This window comes from Buteo buteo, chromosome 23 (assembly GCF_964188355.1).
Source record: "Buteo buteo chromosome 23, bButBut1.hap1.1, whole genome shotgun sequence".
NCBI classification, from domain to species: domain Eukaryota; kingdom Metazoa; phylum Chordata; class Aves; order Accipitriformes; family Accipitridae; genus Buteo; species Buteo buteo.
Window position 1 is genome coordinate 5,887,446 of NC_134193.1, and position 23,239 is coordinate 5,910,684.

Here is a 23,239-nt window from a genome sequence, read left to right on the forward strand (position 1 = left end):
TCATCATGGACTGCACTCCCCAAATCTCAGCGTGGCCCCTAGTTTGGGAACCGCTTTCCGAACACCAGTTGACCCAGCTGCAACGTGCCCAGGACCTCCTGGGGTTTGACCCAATGCCTCTCCCAGCTGGAGCAAAGGCCGCTGTCAACCAGGACACCCATATTTAATACCTCCAAATCCTGCTCCAAATTCTAGACCCACACCTGGAAATGTCTGAAATGACCCCTTACTCTGCAGGGCTGGGATTGCTGGGGAAAGGCTGGGTGGGACACCTGGGTTCACCCCCATCCTCTGCTACTGCCCGACCTTTTATCCTTGGGTGCTGTAAATGGTATTGGGAGGTTTAACGATGATAATGAAGCCATGCCAAAAGGGCTTGCAGGATTCAGAGATGAATGACTTGCTGTAAGTATAAGGTTTTGCCAGTAAATGAAATTAATGTTTCCATTAAAAAAACACAGGGTTTTCTGACCTCAGGTTTGCTTTATTCTTTTCAGTCGAGCCAAGTGATACACACGCACAATTCAGCTCTGTCTCCCTGTCCGTTCACTTGCAGATCCTCATAGCGTGGGAAAGACGCAAGCTGCCGGCATCCGACCCGGGGATTTATGCTGCTAATCTGATTAGTGTATGATGGACGTGTCCAGTTGGAAGGAGATGGAGGTGGCACTAGTCAGTTTTGACAACGCTGATCAGATCGTGGAGGATCCCTGTTATTCAAACGACCTCAGCCCTGCCAGCCAGTCGCGGAAAGGCCATCCCAGCTGCGCCAACCTCCTCTCCAACTTGAGAATCCTCATCAACAGCGAAAACGCCAACAATGAGACCATTTTCTCCAGGTTCTCTGCCGAGTTCAGTGAGCACCTGGTGGGGGAGAGGGTGGGCATGGATGAGGGGGACCAACGAGTCATCATCAACATCGCTGGGCTGAGGTTTGAGACACGGCTCAAGACCCTCAACCAGTTCCCTGAGACCTTGCTTGGGGACCCGGAAAAGAGGATGCGTTACTTCGACTCCATGAGGAATGAATATTTCTTTGATAGGAACAGGCCCAGTTTTGATGGGATCCTGTACTATTACCAGTCAGGAGGGAAAATACGACGCCCGGCCAACGTCCCCATTGATGTCTTTGCTGATGAAATCACCTTCTATGAGCTGGGTGATGAAGCCATGGACCAGTTCAGGGAGGATGAAGGGTTCATCAAGGACCCTGAGACCCTTTTACCAACCAATGACTTTCATAGGCAATTCTGGCTGCTCTTTGAGTACCCCGAAAGCTCCAGTGCAGCCAGGGGTGTAGCTTTGGTCTCCGTCCTGGTCATTGTCATCTCCATCATCATCTTCTGCATGGAGACCTTGCCGGAGTTCAGGGAGGAAAGGGAGTTTAAGTCCACCCAGGAGCTTTCTAAGAATCTGACAGACACCTTGCTGGCCCACAGTACCTTCACAGACCCTTTCTTCGTCATAGAGACTGCGTGCATCATCTGGTTCTCCTTCGAGCTGTTCGTCCGGTTCATCGTGTGCCCCAGCAAGACTGAGTTCTTCAGGAACATCATGAACATTATCGACATTGTGTCCATCATCCCCTACTTCGTGACACTCACCACCGAGCTGATCCAGCAGAGCGAACTCAACGGGCAGCAGAACATGTCCTTGGCCATCCTGCGGATCATCCGGCTGGTCAGGGTCTTCCGCATCTTCAAGCTCTCCCGGCACTCCAAGGGGCTGCAGATCCTGGGGCAGACCCTCAAGGCCAGCATGCGGGAGCTGGGCTTGCTCATCTTCTTCCTCTTCATCGGCGTCATCCTCTTCTCCAGCGCCGTCTACTTTGCAGAAGTGGATGAGCCGCAGTCCCATTTCTCCAGCATCCCCGATGGCTTCTGGTGGGCCGTGGTCACGATGACGACTGTTGGCTATGGAGACATGTGTCCCACCACCTTGGGTGGGAAGATCGTGGGGACTTTGTGCGCCATTGCAGGGGTATTGACCATTGCGCTGCCCGTGCCCGTCATCGTCTCGAACTTCAACTATTTCTACCACAGGGAGACAGAGAACGAAGAGAAGCAAATTCTGCCCGGAGAGGTGGAGCGAATACTCACCAGCGTGGTGACGGGAACCGGCAGCATGGAGTCACTCAATAAGACCAATGGGGGTTACCCTCGAGACAAGGCCAAAAAATGATGGTCAAGGCCATGACGGGACTGGGCGCTGTCAGGTGGGATTGGCTGGATAAGGTATAAAACATCTGCACGCTGTGATTTTTTTTTTTAAACCAAATGTGCTGCTGCTTCTTTTTTTTTTTTTTTCTAGACATTTTTCAATCTCTGATTTCCTGTGGCTATTCAAATAAATACCATCTTTCTTATCTCTCTTCCCTGCCCATCAGTCTGGTTTTTATGATTTGATGCTCATCTGCTTGACATTAACTTCTCTGTCCATGGTGTCAGAGCGGAGTTTCCCATATACAGAGATTTCCCCCATTTACCAGAGGGGAAAAAAAGGGCAAAATGATGTGAAATGCTTTGCTTGGTGGTACCCAGCTGTCCAAGGATGAAGATGGGTCCAGGTCCCTGCTTTTCTTAATCCTTTTTAAATAGTTCCTTCCCACCCACCACTCAGGATCTGGGGGCTGACCAATTCCCAGATCTGGGACTGCTCTGGCTGAAAAATAAGCTGGCAAAAAAAAATTAAAAGTTATATTTCTGGGTGACTTCTCTGGTCTGCCCGCCTATATAATTTGGCTGGCACAGCAGGGTGGGCAGTGATGGATGGGACCAAGCCACCAGGTGAGGGGATTAGAAGGAGAGGGATGGTGACCGGTCACGGTGGCATGGCCACCAAAAAAGATCCAGGGCACCGTGGCTCAACATCCACTGGGGCTTCTGATGGAAAACTGTGCTCTGAGAGAGGGAAGGGGATTTGTTCTGCAACAAATGCTTGTCTCAGGGGTTATCTGGTGTACAAGTGCCCTTGGGGACGAGCCACCATGACCTTGTAGCTTTTATTGACACTTATGTTGCTGCAAATGGGCACAGACTAATGAGGGCTGACGTTCCCGACAGCTCGGCTTTGCATTGTAAAAAGGCACTTCTGGTTTTCTAAAACATGCAAATTTCCATCAGCAATTTTGATGGGAGAAACCAGCAACAGATCATTTTGCCGTTCTCTCTAATGCCAGCAGGTTTCCTTCCGACAAAAACATTTTGTTCCAACTTCACTGTTTCACTTGGCTTTTTTTGATGTTTCTGCCTACATTAAAATCACAGTTTCTCATGCAGTGTCTACACATCCGCTTTTATATTCCACATCTGTTATACTTGATGTCTCATCTCCTAAAGGTTCGACACGATCATTACACAATGTGCCAGCATCTCTGGTTTGCAGTTTCATTCAGAAAGGAACGGTGAAAGATGGATTTTTTTAATTCCTGGTCTGATGGAAAATGTGAGTTTGGGCTTGCTGGGATTTTCCTCATGGCAGAAATCCTGCAACCCTGGTCTGGGGGGTTGTAATTTTGGGACTGGGTTTTTTTTGTGGACTGTCTTTCTGCAGTGAGGTCTTTTGCACTTCAGGGAGATGGTTCTAGGACATGACCAGAACAGCTCTTTCAGGAGAGGTTTTTTCCCTCTGGGACAAATCCCACTTTTCACCTGCTCTCCATGTTTTTTTCCCATCCCTCCATCATCTTCTTCCCCACCCCATCCCTTGTAACCCCCAGATCATCATCCTCGACAGGAGGAGGAGCTGGGAGAGCTATTTAATCTCCTTCCCACTGTGTTCAAGTTCTCACCATCTGTGGGGATGGCTGCAGGAGGCACAGCTGGGCACAGCTGGAGACCAGCACCCTGAGACATCCCCAGCTCCTCTCCATTCACCCCTGAATTCTCTCCAGCAGCTCTGCCACATCACTCTTTTTATTTCATAGCAGGTTCTTTCTCCTTTTCCTCTAGAAAGCTTGAACTTTTTACATTCTTTTATTTTTTTGGCACTCCCCAAACTGCACTCCCAGCCTGTCAAAGCTGAAGCACTTTTGGTGTTTATTCCTTGGAAGTCACCACGAGAAACCCTGGTGAAAAGGTTTGGGTTGGGAAACATTCAGCCTGCTCGCTATAAGCACATCTTCACTGCTCCTGCTCCCTTAGCAAATGGAGACCAAAATGGTGCTGGGATGGATGGATGGATAGATGGATGGATGGATGCATGGATGGATGGATGGATGGATGGATGGAAGGACGAACAACCTGATTCTTATTAACTTGTAAACTTTATTCTCAAATAAAAGAATAGATGCTTCAATGGCTGGCATGCAGAAAATGTTGTTTATTTGGACTCAACCTTTTGTTCTTGGCCTTGTGCTGTTCCACAGGAGCTGGTCCCCAACTGGGCATCGTCAGGTGGGGGGGTTGAGACATGGGACCTAATAGATCTGCAGATCTGTGAGCTGAGGACAAACTTTGCAGGGGTTTCCCCAGTACTTTGGATTACACTGTCCATTGCAGGAGGCCAGGTCCAAGGGGGATCCTTGATTTATGCTGTGAGGATGGGGTCAGAGGCATTAAGCCTCTCCAGACACATTAGCTTATTTCCAATTTATCCTGAAGTGAAGAGGAGGAAAACCAGGCTATGAATACGAAGTGTCAACACTCAGCTGGTGCTTGATAAATACCTGCCAGAAAATCCATTTTCCTGCACAATTTGCAGCTTAGTGCCTTCCCAAATACAGGCCCAAAGCTCAATGAAATCCATAAAAGGCTCTTATTAACTGTACTATTCTTGAGTCGAGCCCTAATGAGCCAATCTGTCATGTCCTCTAGCACACAGGCTGAATTCCCACTTGAAATTTTGTACCGCTACAAAAAAGCTATAAAGAAGACAAGAAACCTCTTGGCTTTATCAGAAAGATGTCCTGGCTGCTTTTTATCCCTGGAGCAAGTTGGAACCTGTGGCCGTGTGTGAAATATTTGTCAGCTAGAAGCATCTCCCTCCTCCTTTGAGCTGAAATTTCCAAGCAAGCTCTGGAGCATCCTTTTGCCACCAGACAGGTATTTCTGCGCTTCCCCAATGCACAGGAGTACAGTTTTGGCACCACAGCCACGAGATGGCACTCCAGGATAGACATTTCCCTGGACCTAGATAGTCCAGACATGTGTTTCCCCCTCTCTAATTCATGCTTGGAAGCTTTTAGCTGGTTTGTTTCTTTATTGTATGTGTGAACACAGATGTGGGAAGGGACGGTTTTGGCCATGGGGGATGCTGTCATGGAGGAAGGCCATTGCAGGGTGGCATTTGCCTGGGACTCTTGGCACCAGTGCAGAATAGCCATGCCAGGAGGGTTTAGGAGCTGCCTCCTGGTACAGCGTTTGCGCTGTTGGTCCTGCCCGGGACAAGGACATGGCTTCCCTCTCCCATCCCACTCACCGAGAGCACAGCTACAGCCCTTGGGTGCTCCTGCCGGGTCTTGTCCGTCCTGGCAGGGGCTGGTCCATGGGTTGCTGATCCTCAGAGCCATGGTTTCCACTGCATCACGCTCATTTCTTGTTGCTCATAACAATGAGAATATTCCTGTAATGGAGCCGAGATAAAGTCCCGTCTGCCCAAAATCTGGGCTTGGGTCTCTCTTGGGCACAAGGGATCCCCACCTGCTGGGGCTGAGTGACCCAGGGCTGTGTGAGCTCAGGGAGCTAGGTGGGAATAAATCACTTTTCATCACCCCACATCATATACTCCTTTATAATCGGCTTGAAGAAAGGGCAACTTTTGCATAGTGAGAGGAGAGAAAAATTCATTTCCAATCCCAATCGCCTGGATCTCTCCCTCTGCATCCCTGTTCCCATCGGGTAAGAAATTGCTGGGCCCCATCAGTGATGAAGCCTCATTTATCAATAAATAATGCAAATGCAGGGACTCTGGGATCTCTCTCCCGGCTGCCTGCTGAGAGCTTTCACTGCAGCTGCTCGGGAGGAAAGAGGCAGTCTCCATTTTTAATAGGATTTTATATGGATGGAGGTAATTTCCTTTTCAAAAATGGGAACCGTTACTTTAGAGGAGTGAAACAAAATTAGAGAAGGAACCATCCTGACAATTATAAGGGAAAATGATCATAAAAAAATATATTAGGTTTTGGTGGGTTTTTTTGCACATTCATAAAGACTATAACTGAGGACTAGCTGGTGTTTCTAGGGTCTTAGTGACCATCTCATAGCACAGACTGGTTCATTATTGGGAAAGGGGCATTTAATTGAGATTCTTTATGGGGAAACAACTAAGTGTAACTGGATTGTTTTACACTATGGAAACTGAAATAAGACATCACCTCTACACATGCGCAGCTGTCAATGTGCTTTTGTAAAAGCCTCACAATGGGAGGGCACGCATCGGGTCAGAGACATCTCCTGCCCTGCTCTCTTGGGCCGGCAGTCCAAGGGAAATGTCCAGCCAAGCCACATCCTCCTGGGGGAGTCACTGCCCTGAGATGTCTTTGGGCTATCAGACGTCATGTAGGGTACACAGGGGCAAACCTTGAGCCCAGGGACAGGGAGCTACATGATTGTGGATCTGCAGGGATCTGCTCTGAGACAGGCTGTGTCTGGGATGGTGAGTTCATCCTACCTGGATGGAAATTTGGGGTTTCCACCATCACTCATTTGATGTAGCTCCAATAAAAGAGTCAATCTTGACTTCCTAGGGACCCACCCCTCAGCCCCTGCAGGCTATGACCACAGCTCCCAAAGGCCTTAGTCAAGACTGTGTTGACCAAATGCTCCTTAGCCTCCACGAAGCAGCAACTGTATGACAGCTTCTTCCTAATTCCTGCCATTTTATCACAAATAAATGTGCAGCCACCAACTCTGAACCATCAACACTTTATTCGTGTGTGAGCAAGAGATTCCTTGGGGATCTCTTGCCACGCCAAAAAACATGGTTATGGTGTGGTTGCGTGATGAAACTACAGCCCCGCTGGCATCGTGGTGGATCTAAATAGCCTTGGCCAGTCCAACGCGGTTGTTGGCCCGGTCAAAGATGCTGTAGTACACCCTGATGAAGACATCTCCCAAGATCCAGAGGTCCCCAGAGGTATTCTGGAAGCTGCTGATGCAAGGTCCTTGGTCATTCTGCATTTGAGCAAGAAAACGCAAATGGGAGAAATGGGGGCTAGTATTTTTGCTTGCATTGCTCTGGAGGCCCATGGCCATCCATCCCCTGTCTCCCGTGGGAATGGGAGAAGCCAAAGTGACCAGAGCCATTGGAGAAAGTTGAAGGACTTTGAGAGATGCTCCTGAAACCAGGACCACCTGGTTCCCCCTTACCTGCTCAATGTAAGCCAAGGCAGACACAGGATACTGAACCCCATCGATGACAAAGATGACATCAGGCATGGTGGAAATGGAGCTGCAGTTCACGTTGTACTGCAGAGAGCAAAGAGGCTCTTAGGTGGAAAACAACATGTTCATAGGGTGAGGAGTGAAGGGTTTTGATTTCACCGGTATAAACTAGCGACTAGGAGTGTCTCTGTTGGAGGTATCAGAGGAGCAGGGCTTGTTTGCCATGAGCAGAGATGCAATTTCCCTGTGTGTGGAAGCAGACTGGGCACTGGGCTTGGCAGTGCCAGGCTGCCTCCAGGGCAAGCAGAGCAAGCCATGGGTGCTCTTACCTCTCCATACGTGTCCTGCCTGGCCCCGACTGCGCTCTGGATGTTACTAATGCCAGAGGGTGGCCCAGCCACAAGGGAAGTGCCAGTGTCAACGATGGCTTGGCAGCCACCACTGCATGCAATCTCCTGGCTGTTCACGATGATGCTGGGGGGACAAACAAAGCACGGGGCTGCTAAATAACCAGCCAGGTCTTAGTGATGTTTTCAAACTTCTTTTATAAGAGTTAAAGCAGGGTAACCCAAAGTGCTGCCCTTGAGCCTTTTGCTTCTTGGAGTTTGCAATGCCAGCGGGTATCACAGCCCCTATTGCACACATAGGCACTGAAGCACTGAACACAGCCCAGCAGCTGGGACCCAACCAAGCCCAACAAAGTAGTTTTTGTAGCATAATTTTGCTCTACTCATCACCAGAGACGTCCCCAATACCACAGGCTTTGTACAGAGAACTAGGCTGTGTCCAAGGCACAAAGCATTCCTATTTTGGGTGGCAGTTACCAAAGTACTATGGATTTTGGCGCTTAACCTTCTGCATCCCACAGCTGTGGGGTGTTAGATGCCAGTGGAAAGCCTCTGGTGTTGATGGGTCCAAGATCTCTTTAGAAACGATGGTTAGAAATGAACATAGACCAGCAGAGCTGTTTTGTTACCTGTCCATGGAGATCTGCCAGTAGCCTTGGTAAGAGACGAAGATCCAGTTGATGGAGCCAGTGAAATAAGACTCATCAATTCCCCCAAAGATGACCACACTCCCTGTTGTCTCTCTGGATGTTGCAGAGAAGAAAAACAGTGGAGGGTTTGCCATGTGGCTTCAGTGCAGGTAGCTTAAAACAACAGGGCTGTGTGTCCCGTGGGGTGAGATGCTGCTTGCGATGCCACAGTCGCATCCACTCCCCTCCTCATTATAGAGCATCAGCGAGGCAGTGGTACAACAGCAGTGTGTGCCAGGTCCTTTGGACCCAGAAAAAAGGGCAAAAGGGAGCCATGGTGGAAGCATGTGCCTGGAAACTAGAGAAGTTTCCCTGCAAGCCATAAGCTCCCCAGTGAGTCTGGTGGCCACCTGCTGTGAGCCCCCCAGCCCTTGCATGTCATGACACAGAGACAACTGGATGGCAGCAGTGACAGTGGAGGAGTTGGAGCCACCAGCAAATGCAATGATCAGCATAAGCTGCATCTGCTACCTTCCCCAGCCCTTGAGACCCACATGGCTTACCGGGACAGATAGACTGAAAAGAGGTTCTCCTCCAGCAAGCTCTCATTCACCAAGTTATCAAACACCGGTGTGATCCCATCAGCAGCCAGATTTGGGTAGCCCAAGCCCAGGACCCCATCAAATTTGACATGGACAAAGAATTGGCCGGGCTCAGTGGTGCTCAAGCCAAAGAGCTGGTTGGTGTCCACCAGCGATGCAACCTAGGGACAGGGAGCATGCCATAAGATCTTCATCAGGCACTGCAATATTGATGTTAATCAGGTGGAGAAGGCACAAAGGACCCCCCACTGGAAATGTCATCGTGACACTCACGGTGACGGTGTCAGAGCCCACGATGCCCTCCATGTTGCCAGTGCCATACTGAATAGACAAGTTTTGCCCTGTGCTTTTGTAGGTGGAGGACTGTGATGGGTTAAACATCTGGTGGTTTTCTAGAAGGTAAGTAGGAAAATCAGAAATGAAGACTTTCAGCAAGGCTGAGCCATAAGGGAAGCGTGGGAGGAGGAACCCTGCTGAACTGCAGTTTAGATAGACCTGCCATTTATTATCCCGCTTTCAGGAACAATTTAGCTGTGAGCATTTGCTGTACGTCCCTGCCTCTCCTCCAGCAACCAGGGATGCACAGGAAATCCCATCACCTCTTTGGAGAGATGGGGAAACTGAGGCACTGAGCACTAAGCACATCACCCTGTGGAGTACAGCACTGAGTAGGTCCTACACCCCAAATACTCATCTCTCCGGGGCATTTTACAGATGCTATGGACCCAGCACCATGGGGTCTGCTTGTTGCACTGGCTAGGTGGCCCCTGGTTCCCTGGCAATGTCACCCCAATCTTTGGGCTCCATTGTGCAGTTATAAGCCCAGGACATGCTGCTGGACCCAGCTCTGCCAAAACAGGGAGCCCTGCCTGCTCCTTTGCCTACTTACGGCAAGCCAGGCTGGTGCAGGAGATGGAGGGAACCCAGAGGTTGGAGGAGCCAGTATCAAAGACCACGGTGAAGTCCTGCGGCGGGGTGCCGATGGAGATGGTCCCGTAGTACTCCATCTGTGAAGCAGCAGGAGCAAAGGTTGCTTTTAAGGCATGAAACCAGACCTGGAGCTTCCCCAGGCTTTCAGCCTGCGTGGTCCCCTTTTCATGGGGACACCCTGCCTCTAGCAGAGATGCTGTGAAGGACATTTCCCTGTCCTGGATCCATCCAAGGCCACCAGCGTGGGCAGGAAAGGGCAAAGGATGTGAGCTGAAGGCTTTGGGGTAAAAGGAATTGGGTTTGGTCCATGGACAGAACAGACGTGGGGATGGGTGTCCCACAAACCACCCCAGGACTGCACCACTGGGGGACAAAGCCAACACTCACGTCGAGGGTGTTCAGCAGGGGTTCGGTGGCCACTTCAGTCCCGTTGGGAAAAGCATGTGGGAATTTGGTGCCGATGTCGTAGCGGTGATGCTGGAAGAAGTGGTGCAGCAAACCCTTCTCCCTGAGGACCTCCCTCAGCTTCTTCCCCCTTTCCAAGGGCAGCCTGGCACAAGCACCAAGGAAGAAATAAGTTAGGATTTTGCTGCCTGCCGCTCCTGCAGGCAACGTCTGACACCTTCAATATTTGTGCTGATCTAACAGCAGAAGCAGAGCAGACTCCCCCAAAACACTGAGTTGGGAGGATTTCTGCAAAACATCAAAGCAGGTCCAGAAAAGCAGCACACACACACACACACACCCCCCAGGCCCCTCCACCTCCTCTGCACCCCTGGAGCAGCTTTCTCAGACCTCAAAGCCATTAAAAAGCTCTGAGTGCTCATTTTCCCCCTTCACCTTGAATCAAGTGGCCCATAAGAGTGATGCTGCGGTGACTTACCTGGTGATGCCCTGGGAGAGGACAGAGGCAGCACAGACAAGCACGAGGAACCGCATCGTGCCGGGGCTGCCAGGGCAAATGCCTGACGGTTTATATAGCCCCTGCGCACCCCACCTGCGGTGCCAAGAGCTGCCAGGACCGCCGCTGTGCCGTGTCCCCCCCGGTGGGCACCCAGCCAAGGGAGGTGACACCCAGGGACCGAAGGACATGGCAAACATCGGTTAGTATCAATACGTCACCTGGCAAGGTGAGGGGACGATCACAGCGTGCAGACCATAATACTGCGGTCCCCGTGCTCTCCCCTGTATCCCCCCTCCAAACCCTCCATCCTTTAGCACCCCAAATCCATCACGACCAGACACTGCCTGTTTGTGGGCATCATTTTGACTTTTCATTTTGGCATCCAAAGCCATTGCAAGGAGCAGTGCCCCCCCCCCCCCATTTATGTGTGTCTCTCCCCAGTTGGGATGGGGAACGGGGCCCCACTGGGTGCCAACGTGTGTGTACATCCCGGGGAGGTGGGCGCGTGGGGTATACGCACGTTTTGACACTCTGGTGCCCGCCGTTATCTGCAAAAACCAATTAGTCCAGCGGGATGCAAACAGGCTGCGGGAAAGGTGACCCTGCAGCACGCTGACCCCTCTCAGCGTGGTTTGCCCAGCGATACGGGGACCATTAAAACAGGATTAAAACTCTTAACGAGTGCCTCGGTATCACCTGCAGCGATAACGGCTCCAGGCATCAGCTCGCCTTTTGCAGTTTGCAAAGAGAAGAGAGCAAGGGACGTGAGGGGCGAAGGACATGGGGCGATGTCAAGAGATGTGGGATAAGGATCCTGGTATCTGCTTGGGGCTGCTTTTATTTGAGCAGCATGTCCCAAACCACCACCCCCGCTCCAGACCCCTGAAACTTGGTGGCAGCTGCTGGTGTCTTGGCAGGAGATTGTGTTTCTTTGATGACAGTATGGAAAAGTCGATAGACCCTTTTTTTTTTCTTTATTGTTTGAATTTCCTATCAGCCTTGCCACTATTTAGAAAGGATGCTGCAGGCAGAGCCACTCCATCCCCGCGCTGCCGGCACAGTCCCCTCCACTGCGGGGGGGAAGGTGGGTTTCTGCAATGGGGCCGGTTCTTGTAATGGAGTAAAGTACAAATTAATCATCTTTTTTTTTTCAGCAGAGGGAAGGGAAGAAGTTGACATTTTCTGGTTGGTTTGGACAGGAGTGGGAAAGGGCTGGGGCTAGGTTATGGAGGCCAAAAAAGCAACGAGGCGCATCCCAGTTTGCTCTCACACATGAGTTCAAAGCCATTGGGATGAAGCACAGAAACCCCTTGGGACCAAAAACCTCTCTCCAAGCTTAAATAAATAAATAAATAAAATAAAATTAAAATAAATAATTGATAATAATAGATAATAAAGGTAAAATAGTAATGATACTATTGTTATATTATTAGTACATTTGATATATTATATATGATATATTATGTGTGCTATAACAATAAATAACAAAAATAATATGAATTGTATATTATATATATTTTTTAATATAATATAAATATATAAAGCTTACAAGGTCCAGTCTTAACCCTGCCATTAGCTAAGCAGCTTTTCAAAGGCTGCTGTCTCTGTTCAAGATGGGAGCACTGCAAGTTGCTGTAGAGAGAAATGTGGGGTGGGAACAATAATTTCTATTTGGTGTAAAAGTGGGGATGGGTTTGATGTATATTTTAGGGGGGGGAAATTGCATGATGCTGTTTGGAAACCATACACATCAATTATTTTAGATTATATTCAGGCCCGGGAACATCACCAAGATGTGACACCTTGGCCATGTCCTGGCTGGGTCCCAGCCCACACTGGCCTGTGCAGTCGGGCACGGGTCACCTTGGAGCTGGAACATGGAACAGCGAGTGGGGAAACGCACGTGCGGGAGGACGAGAGGGGCACTTGGCACAGTGCTTGGGGGGGGGAAAGTAGCTCACGGGGAGCAAACAGTCCCCAATGCTCCTGATTATGAGGTTGTGTTGACTTTTCCCCCATCTCCGCAGAAGGACGTGAGCTTTTGCTTTGCTGCTTTCTCCTGCATGGAGGTTTGGGTGGCGGGGGGGGAGGAGAGTTGCTTGGTTTTACTCTCTTAAATGCACTTTGAAAGCAGCTAAAAGTGTTTTTTCTGCTAAAGTGCAGGTAAAACTATGCAGGGACACATCCCCAGTGAGGACAAGGGAGAGGGGAGCGAGGGCAGAGACCTGCTCAGGCTGCGCATCCCTAATCCGGACTACTCATGACTTCTTCAATTTACAATTTTAAATCAAGAAGGAGAGCTTGCTCTTACAATCATGGTGTCCCTCTATAAATCTATGCCAAAATCGAGTGATTTCCCACTAAACTGTCACCTCCTGCAGTTTAAAGCCACTGGGAGACTGGCAATTCCCACCAAGCAGTGCTGCCCCAGGCTCTGGAGAGTCCCCCTAGAATGGGAATTGGGGACGGTAAGAAGCTGTTCAGTTGCTTTATTTCTTTTTGTTGTTGTTTTTTCTGCTGGGAGAAAATAATTTGCAATATTTTCCACTGGGAGATGTCTAAAAATTAAGTAAAAAAAAACCCAACTCCCAGCCCTTTCTGCACATTTCCAAGCTTATGGGAAAGCTAGAAGCAGCTAATAAAGCCAGGCAGCTTAATAAAAGAAACCCAAACCATGAAATTATGTATTTTTTAATACTGTTATGAAACATTGTACTTTTTTGCTTTTTCCCCTCTCCGTATTGGTATGGGACTCCTTTCTATATGGCAACCCATGGTGTCCCCCGAGCCCTTCTGCCATGGTCCCCAGTGCCAAGCGATGGGTATCATCAATGCACCTGCCTGGGCAGATGCAGCATCCCCACTGCAGGACTGTTCTTTTGTAAATAAAAAGCAAAACTTCTGATGTGTTAAAAAAAAAAACCACGCAACTAAATAAAAACAACCCTGTCATTGCAGTGTTTTATTTTCACCAAATGTACAATATTTTGTTGGGGGAGAGACAAGTGCAGGGAAGCATCAAATGCCAAATCTGAATTACTTTACTCTCCATGATAACACAGCGTCTGCCAGAGCCTTAAAGGTGGTGCCCGTTGGGGTCTTTAGAAGTAGAAACAGTTGCTGCTATAGTACCGAAATCCTCCAAAACCCACAGAACTCCACCAAACGGGGAGGGCCCGGAGCACAGGAGAGTGCCACAGCTCCCAGTGCCGAAGCCCAAGGGCTTTCCAGGAGCAGCTCTGCACACACATGCATTCAAACCCCCAAAATAAGCTTTGCCTTGCTTCTGCTTGAAAGGAAACCAATCGGGGTTATTATTTTTGCTGTAAATGCTGAATATTCTTTTTTCTTTCTTTCTCTTTATTTATTGTTACCGGGAGTTCCTGTAGGAAGCAGGAGAGAAGCTCAAGTGATAATTTTTCCACAATAGGTTTTTAAGAGGGGAACTGAAAGCACGTGTCTGAGGGAACTTTTAGTGCATTTAATTAACTTTAATATCCCATTCTCCTCTCAAATTCAACTGACATAAAGAGAGGCTCCCAAACCTCGCACAGTGCCTGAACCTCAGGCAGATGCCGAGGCTGGAAAACATTTTCCTACATCCCAAAGACCCACCTCTGGCACGACACGGCTCCAGCCAGCCCTGCTTCAGCCTCTGCCAAACACATTGCATTGCTTGAACTTTGGGGAAACCCATTCCGTAATTCCCCACAGCTACTTGATAGTGATTTCTTTTAATTGCTGGCTGGATTAGACCATCCATCACCAGCTTGAAGACCTGCTTCCAGGAAAAAAATAGGCTGATAATACATGATTGGGCAATATCACAATGGGAATTATCATTACAGAAATGGTTTACCCAGTAGGAATTTCAGGGAAAATGCTAAAATTCCCTGCAAAAGGAAGTTTCTGCCTCTCTGATTTTTGTCTTTCCTAGTGCACGACTGAAAAGTGTAAAAATAGTTAAAGTCAGGTCTCCACCACCACCTTTGCCACTGGGCTCAGCCTTGCAGACGCTTTGGCAGATGAAATGATGCTGCTCAGCTTCACGTCCCAAATTTTATCATGCGCCAGGATGAAAACCACGGGAGGAAGCTCTTGGCTGCTGGGTGCTCAGCATCTACTTTCGCTCTCCACAAATTGCATCACCCTTGATTTTTACTGTATAAAATAAAGGAGGGAGGTGAAAGCTAGCTGACAGCATCTTGTGAAAGTGATTTTTGAGGCCACAGAGATTTCACACACACACACTATCCTTCGATCCACTCCTCTGCAGAGGATGCTGGAGCCAGGTCCTGCTCTGGGCTGGGGCAGACCTTTGCTTAGCCACATGTCAGAGCAGCTTGGTCTGACTGTGCCTCAGTTTCCCCATATAACATATAGCTTATAACAACACTGTCTACCTTGGAAAAGCACTTTTAAGGTTGCCTGGCACTATGTGGGCAACCAATGGCCATGGGAGATGGCAAGAAATGAGTGCTGGTGGCTCACAGATGGAGAGGCAGGAGCATCACCCTAAAAATCAATATTCTTGAAGTCGATGGAGCAGCGGTAGCGGCCATCGAGGAACCTGGAGCATATGAAGTTGGGTAAACAGGGGCAGGTGTGGTGCTGGCGCTTCCCAAAGAAAGGGACCTGCGGAGAAATACGGGAGAGACGAGGGTGTCAGGGCTCTGCCGCAACCAAAACATTATCAAATGGGATCAAAACCCTGAGAAAATCTCTGGCTCTGCTCAGAGGTTTAATGGGGATATGCCTGAAATTAATTTTTGATCCCTCTGAAGCACTTCGCTCCTTCCTCGTGCGAGCAGAAGGCGCAGCATCATTAAATCTTGCCCCCACCATGCAAAATCAATATAGGAGTGCGGAGTGGGATGCTCCCCCCGAGGCCGGGATGCTCCTGCTAAATCCTCACGGAGGAGGGATTGCAGCAGCGTTGCGCTTTGGGCTAATCCCAGTGCGCTGGGGTTTCTTATCAGACAGAAATCACGGCGCTGGGGCGGCTCTGCGGCATTAACTCGGCTTCTCCTCGCTTGGCAGAGCATTTATGACTCAATTTGGAGCAGCATGGTGTGCGCTTTTCTTTAAATGAATGGGCCGGGCGGCTCGGTCCCAGCTCTGAGTCAAGGTCCGCAGCACCCATGGGGCAACCCAGGGATTTAGGGTGGCTCGGACAGGCAGGGCATTGCTCAAAATACTTTAGAGGCTGAAACCAGCTGCACCGTGACAGCTCAGCGATAACCACAATGCTGCCCGGAGCCTTATCCCAAATCTACCCCAGCCCTCCCTCCCCCCAGTGCTGACCCCCTTCTCCATCTCAGGGCTTTAATGGAACTTTTCTCCCACGCGAGGAGTTGGGTGCCCTTTGCCCGGTCCTTGTCCCCCCTCCCGGCCCCACTGGGCATCCCCACGCCGGTACCTTGTGACTGAAGGGGTGGCACTCGTCCCCCTCCTGCCCCAGGGGGGTGCACATCCGCAGCCCCCGCAGCCAAAGGCTGACGGCGCAGCAGGTCCCGCTGCCACACTGTGGGTCCCGTTCGCAGGCCTGGGGAGAGGGATGATGGTGGGTTGGTGGGATCGGCGTGGGAAAGCATTGCTACCCCTCTTCTGGAGGGGGACAGTGGAGAAATCAACCCACGCCGAGCTGCTGGGTGTAACCCCTGAATGGGGATTTAAGGGAGAGGGGCTTGTTGGTCCTAGGTCTCCCATTTTGGGTTAAATTGGGGAGGTTTTGGGGAAAGGCATGGGTTGGATTGCGGGTGCTGGGGTTTGCAGGATGAAGGGGGAAATCTCTCGCGCACGCAGTGATGGGAGGGACAGAGGAAAAGTTTGCAGCTGCCCAACTTAAAAGCAGCATCGGTGCCAAGTCAGAGCAGCAGCATCAGGGGATAAACTCACTGTCCGGATCCTCCGGCATGCACAGGCATCACCCGTCTGAGCCCGTAAAACCTAGTAAATAATGCAAATGCCCAGTGCTTTTTTTTATTAGAAGGGAGCAGAGTAACGCCAACAACTCAGCCGCTCCCACCCAAGGCAGATGTAAAATGGAAAACTGTCACCTCTCCCCACCGGGATGGGGAAACGGAGGCCCAGATGCAGATGCTGTGCCAGCTCACCACCACACCTGGAAGCCCCTGCGGATGTTGAGAAGAGCTGAACGGGGCACCTGGAGCATCAAGCAGGTCCCATTTTGCCCCCCAGGCTGTGTTGGCCATCACTAGAGCAGCTCATTGCACCCCTGATCCCTTCTCTGATCCATTTTCCTGACATCAGGTTGGTAGCACAAGAAGCACTGATGGAGCTCACCCCAAACCCCCCTGGGATCCCCCCTCCTTGGGGCACCTCTCTCCCAGGAGCTCCCAGCCACAAGCCCATCGCTTGTACAGATGAAGAGGTGTCGAAATTGCAACCGGAGAAAAAAAAACGAGGGCAACGGATAGAGCATAATTTTGGGGTGCAGCTCTCTCGCAGGGGGGCAATAAGGGGATTTTGCAGAGTCTTCCCTTTCGTGAAGGGAACCTGATTCTTCTCAAGCATCCAAAGCACCTTGTAAGACCCAAATACTGTTAAAAATCAGATCTCAGCAACGATGGACCCTCTCCTGCAAACTCTGGGGAGGCAGATGGGGGCTGCAGGCAACCAGGGAGCTGTACATCCCATCTCTTTTCTCTGGTTATTCAAAATGAGTCATTTAAGCCCTGGGAATAATTTCAAGAGTTGCTGGGTCTATTTGGCACTGGATGGAGGTGGCTCCCTCCCTGATGTATGTAAGGGTAGGGGAGATCCAGCTGAAAAAATCAGACTCTTGAAAGAAATAGGTCTGACTGTAAGGGGTGTCTGGGAAAAGAGAAGCCAAGAGCCAGACGAAGCCAACTACAAAATTCCCATTGGCTGGGAAAAGCCAGGAGGCAGAGAGGCATCCGGGATGCAAACACTTTGTCTTGGTTTTAAACAGAAGATTTTTCGTTGCCGGGGGAAAAGGGGGGGGAGGGGGGGGTGTCAGCCAAGCCCGGCTTTGCTGAAGCCAGCAGCTTGACTCCTGAAGCACCACAAAAGCCTGGATTCTGTCCCCAAAACTCATTGCTCCTCTTGCTTTTAGCATCACCCTTGGTCCAGTTCAGCACCAAGCTCTTGGACATGCTGAGCCCCAAAAGCCCATTAACAGCAGGGTAAGCATCATACATCTCCTTTGCATCCCCACATTTTCCCCCCTCTTTTAATAATTTCTCTTAATTTGGGAGGAAGAAAGACAAACTGGGGTGCTCGAGCCCTTGTCCCAGTTGGGAACATGCTCTGGGGGATGCTCATAAAGATATATTATTTTTTCCCTGCTGGAAAACTTCCTAAAATCCCCCATATCCCTGCATGCCAGGTCTGACACGGTGCTGAGAAGAGAAGCAGAAAGAGCAGCTCACCAGCATGACTTTACACTCATGTGGGCTGGGGCTGGCTGTGGGAACAGCATCCCCGCGTCAGAAAAATGACTAATAAATTGGGACACCCCCCCCAAAGCAAACAGCAAAAGGCACCGATTCCTGCCTTATTTCCCAAAATAATAATAATAATAATATTAAAAAAAAAACCCTCCCAGGTTGGGTATGGGACTGGCACTTACCCCGGTGATGACGGCGCAGGGGCAGGAGGTGATGAGCAGGAGCAAGCAGAGGGTTTGCAGGAGCCGGCCCATGGTGCTGGGGCAGGAGCCGTCTCCCCTTTGCCGATGAGGTCTGCAGCAGCCCCGCGCCTCCCACCCTATATAACCCCTTCCAGCTCTGCCACCGTGGGCTTTTTTTTTTTTTGTCCCCTGATGATCTCAGAATAAGCAGATGAGACCTGAATCTCTAATGGTATAAAAGAAATATTAATAAACCACCGAGGAAGGGAAAAAAACCCCAACCACCTCTCCCACCCGCACCCACATCCCAGGGTTATTTTTCAGCTAAGCTAACACAGCTGGATTTTCCAAGTACACCTCTATATCCATATTTATCCCTGACAGGTGTACTTAAGAATTGAATTAAGAATTTGTGATTATTTAGCTAAAAGAAAACACAAGAATAAAGTTAGCCTGCTACTTCTTGGCTCGTAAGAGGACAATGTGTAATAATGTGGCTCTGTGATAAATATCCTGTAAAGACTTGGCTGCATTTATTTGTGAGAATAAAAGGCGGCAGAGAGGGAATAATATCTTTTTCAGTAATGAGGGTGTGTTTGAATCTGAATAGAATGTGTAACTATGTTGATTTATGGTTTGAAGTATATCCCCCATACCTCAGATTGCATTTGGTGCATCTCCTGGGAGCACGAGGGAATAAGACCAGGGATTGCTAAAGTGGTTAAAAAAGCAGGAAAAGCTGGAATTGTCAGCTTCTTTTTTAATTTGTACATCCTGGGAAGATGCAAGGGACAACATCCCAACGCACTCAGGGATGGGGTGCCTGACGAAAACACCCACCAGCCCTGACGGTCACATCCATCAGGTGAGAGAGGAGCAAGAAATCTCTGCAGCCTCCGCGATGCAATGTCCCCATGGAGCTGGGACCATTCGTCACCCACCATCTCATCCCATGCAGCCCTTTTGGGAGTCCAGCAATAAAAAAAATAAAAACAATTAACATGTAAATACCCTTCCATGGCCAATGCATGGTCCTGGGCTCCCACAGTCCAGCCTGGATTTGGCTGGGACTCCCTGGACCAAGCTCCCAGTGCCTGCAGTCATGCTGGCCGGGGCCATGCAAGCAGAGACCATGGCTAAGACCCTTTGCACAACAAGGGCATGAAATAAAACTCCTTTTTTTTCCCCCCCAAATATAGCTGGGTTTGCGATTCTGACCCAGTGAGATGGATTTTTCCAACCCTGGATTGCTAGGTGCCATCCCCACAGCATCAGAGCTCCACACCAGCATTATGAATTTAGTCCTTTCTGGCTTTTCCCACTGAGGAATAAACATCCCTGAGCCTGATTTTGGAGCTGCTCCCTGTCAGACCTGGTCCATGGGGGCAAATTAGGGACTGGGAACAGCCGGGGGGCTCAGCCCCAGGGAGGAAACATAACCTGAGGTGATGGGCTGGGATTTGAACTACGGGTTTGATCGGAGCTATGCAGTTCAGTCGGGCTTTTCTGTTGAATTTCTTTTGTAGAGTATCAGTCCAGTGCTAAACCACCTATTTAATCAGTTAAAAATAGCCCCGGCATTTCCCTGCCCAGAGACCAGCACTTCTTTTGATGTGGCAGCTGTTCTGCTGCTTCGCTAAAGTCTCCTCCACCTGGGTTTGAATTAATTAATCCCAACTCTCCCAAAAATCCCTCCTTCTAGAAATCCTTGCAGCCAGGAAAGGCTCGGGAGTGATTGTTTCGGGGAGATTTCCTTGCGAAGGTGCTGATGGGATGGGGAAGATGCAGTCCCTGGCCTCCATAGGGCATATTTGTATTTTTGTCCTGTGTTGCTTCCTAGGGGTGGGGGGTGGAAAAAAAAAAAAGGCACGATAAGTCCAAGCCAACCCAGCAGTGTGGGATGCAGTGGGAAGCCCCTGGGCAGGTGGGATCAGGGTTCTTGGTGCTGCCCGAGACAGCTCCCAGCTTGACCAAGGAGAAAGAAAAATAAAATAAAAAAATCCTGCTGCACTTCACTTCCCCCATCAATAACATTTTAATTTTCTGACCTGACAAGCCAAGATCTATCGCCAGGCGCAGCCGGGAACGGCTTCAGCTGGCACCTTATTAGCGTCGCCGAGCTTTGCGATGCACCCACCATAAATTACCTCCTACTCTCCGCTGGCAGCGGGCCTCAGTTTTGGGGGGGGCTCCTCGCAGCAAAGCCAGGCTAAGCATCACTTTTAACACCTCTCCGCCCCACGGGAAGGGGAGGGGGGTCCTGAACCCCTCAGCACTGTATGCACCAGTCCAGTTTGGCCCCTCTTGCCGCAAAAATTGGGCTCCAGCCCGTGTCCTTGTGTCCCCGCATCCCCCAAGCTGCATCCCCCGCCGTGGTCCAGAGGATGCTCTGGCCGGGGAGGGTGCGCAGGGGCATCGCCATTAAATCACCACTTGAATTTCATTTTGCCGTGCAAATCCCAAACGGTGCTGTGCGGAGGGAGGGGAACCACATATAAACCACGCTCAGGAGTATAAAGGTGGAGAAAAAGGAGGAAAAAGAACCCGAAAACCCAAGAACCCCAAGTGTGCCACTCGCTCTGCCCAAGGAGGGCTGCGCTGGGGGGCAAAGGGGTGCGGGGGCTGGATTCGCAGCTAACGCCCCCAAATTAGGGCATGGTGGATATGTGGGCCTGCAGCGACTGCTTCATTGCAGGGAGCCCCGGGAGGGTCCCGGGCCCGGAGGACGGGGGCAGAGCGGTGGCAGCAATTTGGGCTGTACCCGCCGCTCACCCCGCGGGAGGCCGGGCCGGGCGCCTTGGCACAGCGAGGTCTTTTGACCCTGCGGAGCCGCCGTCTGCGCGCGTCACGTGGGTGACGCCGCTGCCAGGAGCAGGCCGGGGAGGGCGGAAGTAAGGGCGGGGGGGGGGGGGGCGTGGGGCCCGGCGGTATGGAGGGGACGCTGGAGCAGCACCTGGAGGACACGTACGGGCCGGGGCGGAGGGGGGACACACGGGGGACAGGGGAAGGGCTGGCTGTGCCTCACCGGGGCCGCCGAGTGGGGGGGTGAGGGGGGAGTTGGGCCTAGGCCGGCCCGAGGCCCGGCGGGGTCTTCGCGGCCCTGACCGCCGTTGTCTCCCCCCCGCAGCATGAAGAGCCCGGCCGTGGTGGGGGTTCTCTGCACCGACTCGCAGGGGCTCAACCTGGGCTGTAAGTATCCGAGTACCGCCGGGGGTGGGGGGTACCGGGGCCCGCCCCACCGGAGACCCCGGGTCGGGGGGCACTGGGCCCTGCCCGGTCTCTCTAAGGACTCCTGGGGGCACCGGGCCCTGCCCCACTGGAACCCTCCCCGTTTGGGGGTTCCAGGCCTTGTCCTGCGTGGGCCTCTGCCCCCTTCCACTTTGAGGCCACCAGGCCCTGCCCTATTGTAGCCTCCCCCCTCTTTGGGGTGTCCCCAAGGGCCTGGCAGCACCACCACGGTACTCAGCTTCCCACACACAGGGGAGGAAACTGGAGCCAGCTCTTCCTGCCACTTAAATTCAGGCTTTTTGCTGGTTTGAGAGCAATAATGGGGGGAGATATTGCATCAACCCACAGGGGAGGCAGATGGGCCTGGGCGGGAGCAGCCCCCCTTAGCCCCAAGGGGAAAGCTCCTTCACGCGAAGTGCTGTCACTGCATGCGTGGCTTTATCTAATGTCTTCCACCTCTCGCAGGCCGAGGAACCCTCTCAGATGAGCACGCCGGCGTCATCTCTGTCCTCGCCCAGCAGGCAGCCAAGCTCACCTCCGACCCAACCGATACACCTGTCGTGTGTTTGGAGTCAGACAGCGGGTGAGTCTCCAGCCCAGGAGTGCCACTTTTCCCCCGTTTGCCTTTTCCCCCCAGCCCCAGGGCCCTCTCCAGAGTCAGATCCCTAGAGCAGCTCTCCTTATCTTGAGCTAAACTGGCAGATGTGGAGGAAGCTCCATCTCTGAAGCCATGGGGGGAAGGTAGTCACTGCCATAGGCATGGGAATTCATTAGATTAATGGGACCTCAGGAAACAGGAACTGTAAAAGCAGTAGGAAACCTTTCAGGGGGTGGGGGTTACTGCAGCTCTGTAATTCTTCTACACTTGGGATCCCCACAGATAATGAAGCCCATGCTGTAGCCTGTCAGCATGGTAGGCAAAGACTTCTCCAGCACTCTTCATGGGAGCAGGCAGAAGACAAGCAGTGACCAACAGGTCTAGTGCAGAGTTTGGGTTTGCTGCAGCCGCTGGATGATACCTGTGTCTAGTTTCCCACCCATGTCAGCTCCTCATCAAAGCTGGCTTCTCAACTGCCTTGGCACTTTTCTTGTTCTAGGAATATCATGATCCAGAAGCACGACAGTATCACTGTAGCAGTGCACAAGCTGGCATCCTGACCCTTGGGAACCTGTGCAGCGCCCCACTCCCACCTCTGGCCCAGCTCCTCCTCACTGGACAACCACTCTCCTCTGCTGTTCCAGCGCAGAACGTGCTTGTAGTACCAAACCTGGGCTGAAGGCTCTCCCTCTCCACTTAACAGCTCCTGTGCAGCTATCAGGGTCTCCAACTCACATTTTAGCATTTGTGCTGCTGAGGATGAAATGTGGGTCACTCACCAAGCTCATGTAATGATCAGATACTACAAGGTGTATGTGTGTGTGTGGCCTTATTTGTTGGAGAAATCAATAAATGACCTGCAAAAACACTCCTTTCCTTTCTGCTCCAGCTGTGAAAACTGTGCCCATTGCTTTGCCTCGTTTCCAAAGCCAAGTGAGTTAACTTCTCCCAGTCCCTTCTTTATTAGCATTTCTCTAGAGAAGAGGAATAGTGCACAAAAGCTTGAATTAATGGAGGCTCCTCCAGTAGAAAAGATACAAACACTTTCCAAGGAATTGCTCCTA

The 23,239-nt window shown here is 50.9% G+C and overlaps 4 protein-coding genes across 4 annotated transcripts; 2 read left to right on the top strand and 2 right to left on the bottom strand.

Annotated features, from left to right (window-relative positions):
- The first annotated feature begins 630 nt into the window (after positions 1 to 630).
- KCNA10 (potassium voltage-gated channel subfamily A member 10) lies at positions 631 to 2,455 on the top strand. Its single transcript, XM_075054876.1, has one exon. It carries the CDS (start codon positions 631 to 633, stop codon positions 2,179 to 2,181), a length of 1,551 nt encoding a protein of 516 aa, XP_074910977.1. The 3' UTR covers positions 2,182 to 2,455.
- A 4,519-nt stretch (positions 2,456 to 6,974) lies between these two features.
- LOC142043607 (embryonic pepsinogen) lies at positions 6,975 to 10,769 on the bottom strand. The gene is made up of 9 exons (XM_075054947.1): positions 10,714 to 10,769; positions 10,218 to 10,380; positions 9,790 to 9,907; positions 9,174 to 9,292; positions 8,862 to 9,061; positions 8,299 to 8,412; positions 7,652 to 7,796; positions 7,308 to 7,406; positions 6,975 to 7,112 (listed from the first exon to the last, which is right to left on the bottom strand). Exons 1-9 carry the CDS (start codon positions 10,767 to 10,769, stop codon positions 6,975 to 6,977), a joined length of 1,152 nt encoding a protein of 383 aa, XP_074911048.1.
- A 4,480-nt stretch (positions 10,770 to 15,249) lies between these two features.
- Positions 15,250 to 18,421, bottom strand: PROK1 (prokineticin 1). The gene is made up of 3 exons (XM_075055387.1): positions 18,350 to 18,421; positions 16,154 to 16,279; positions 15,250 to 15,369 (listed from the first exon to the last, which is right to left on the bottom strand). Exons 1-3 carry the CDS (start codon positions 18,419 to 18,421, stop codon positions 15,250 to 15,252), a joined length of 318 nt encoding a protein of 105 aa, XP_074911488.1.
- Positions 18,422 to 21,228: 2,807 nt separating this feature from the next.
- LAMTOR5 (late endosomal/lysosomal adaptor, MAPK and MTOR activator 5) lies at positions 21,229 to 23,043 on the top strand. The gene is made up of 4 exons (XM_075054793.1): positions 21,229 to 21,313; positions 21,477 to 21,538; positions 22,043 to 22,160; positions 22,675 to 23,043. The coding sequence occupies exons 1-4, from the start codon at positions 21,279 to 21,281 to the stop codon at positions 22,733 to 22,735; spliced, it is 276 nt and encodes a 91-aa protein (XP_074910894.1). The 5' UTR covers positions 21,229 to 21,278; the 3' UTR covers positions 22,736 to 23,043.
- Positions 23,044 to 23,239: the final 196 nt, after the last annotated feature.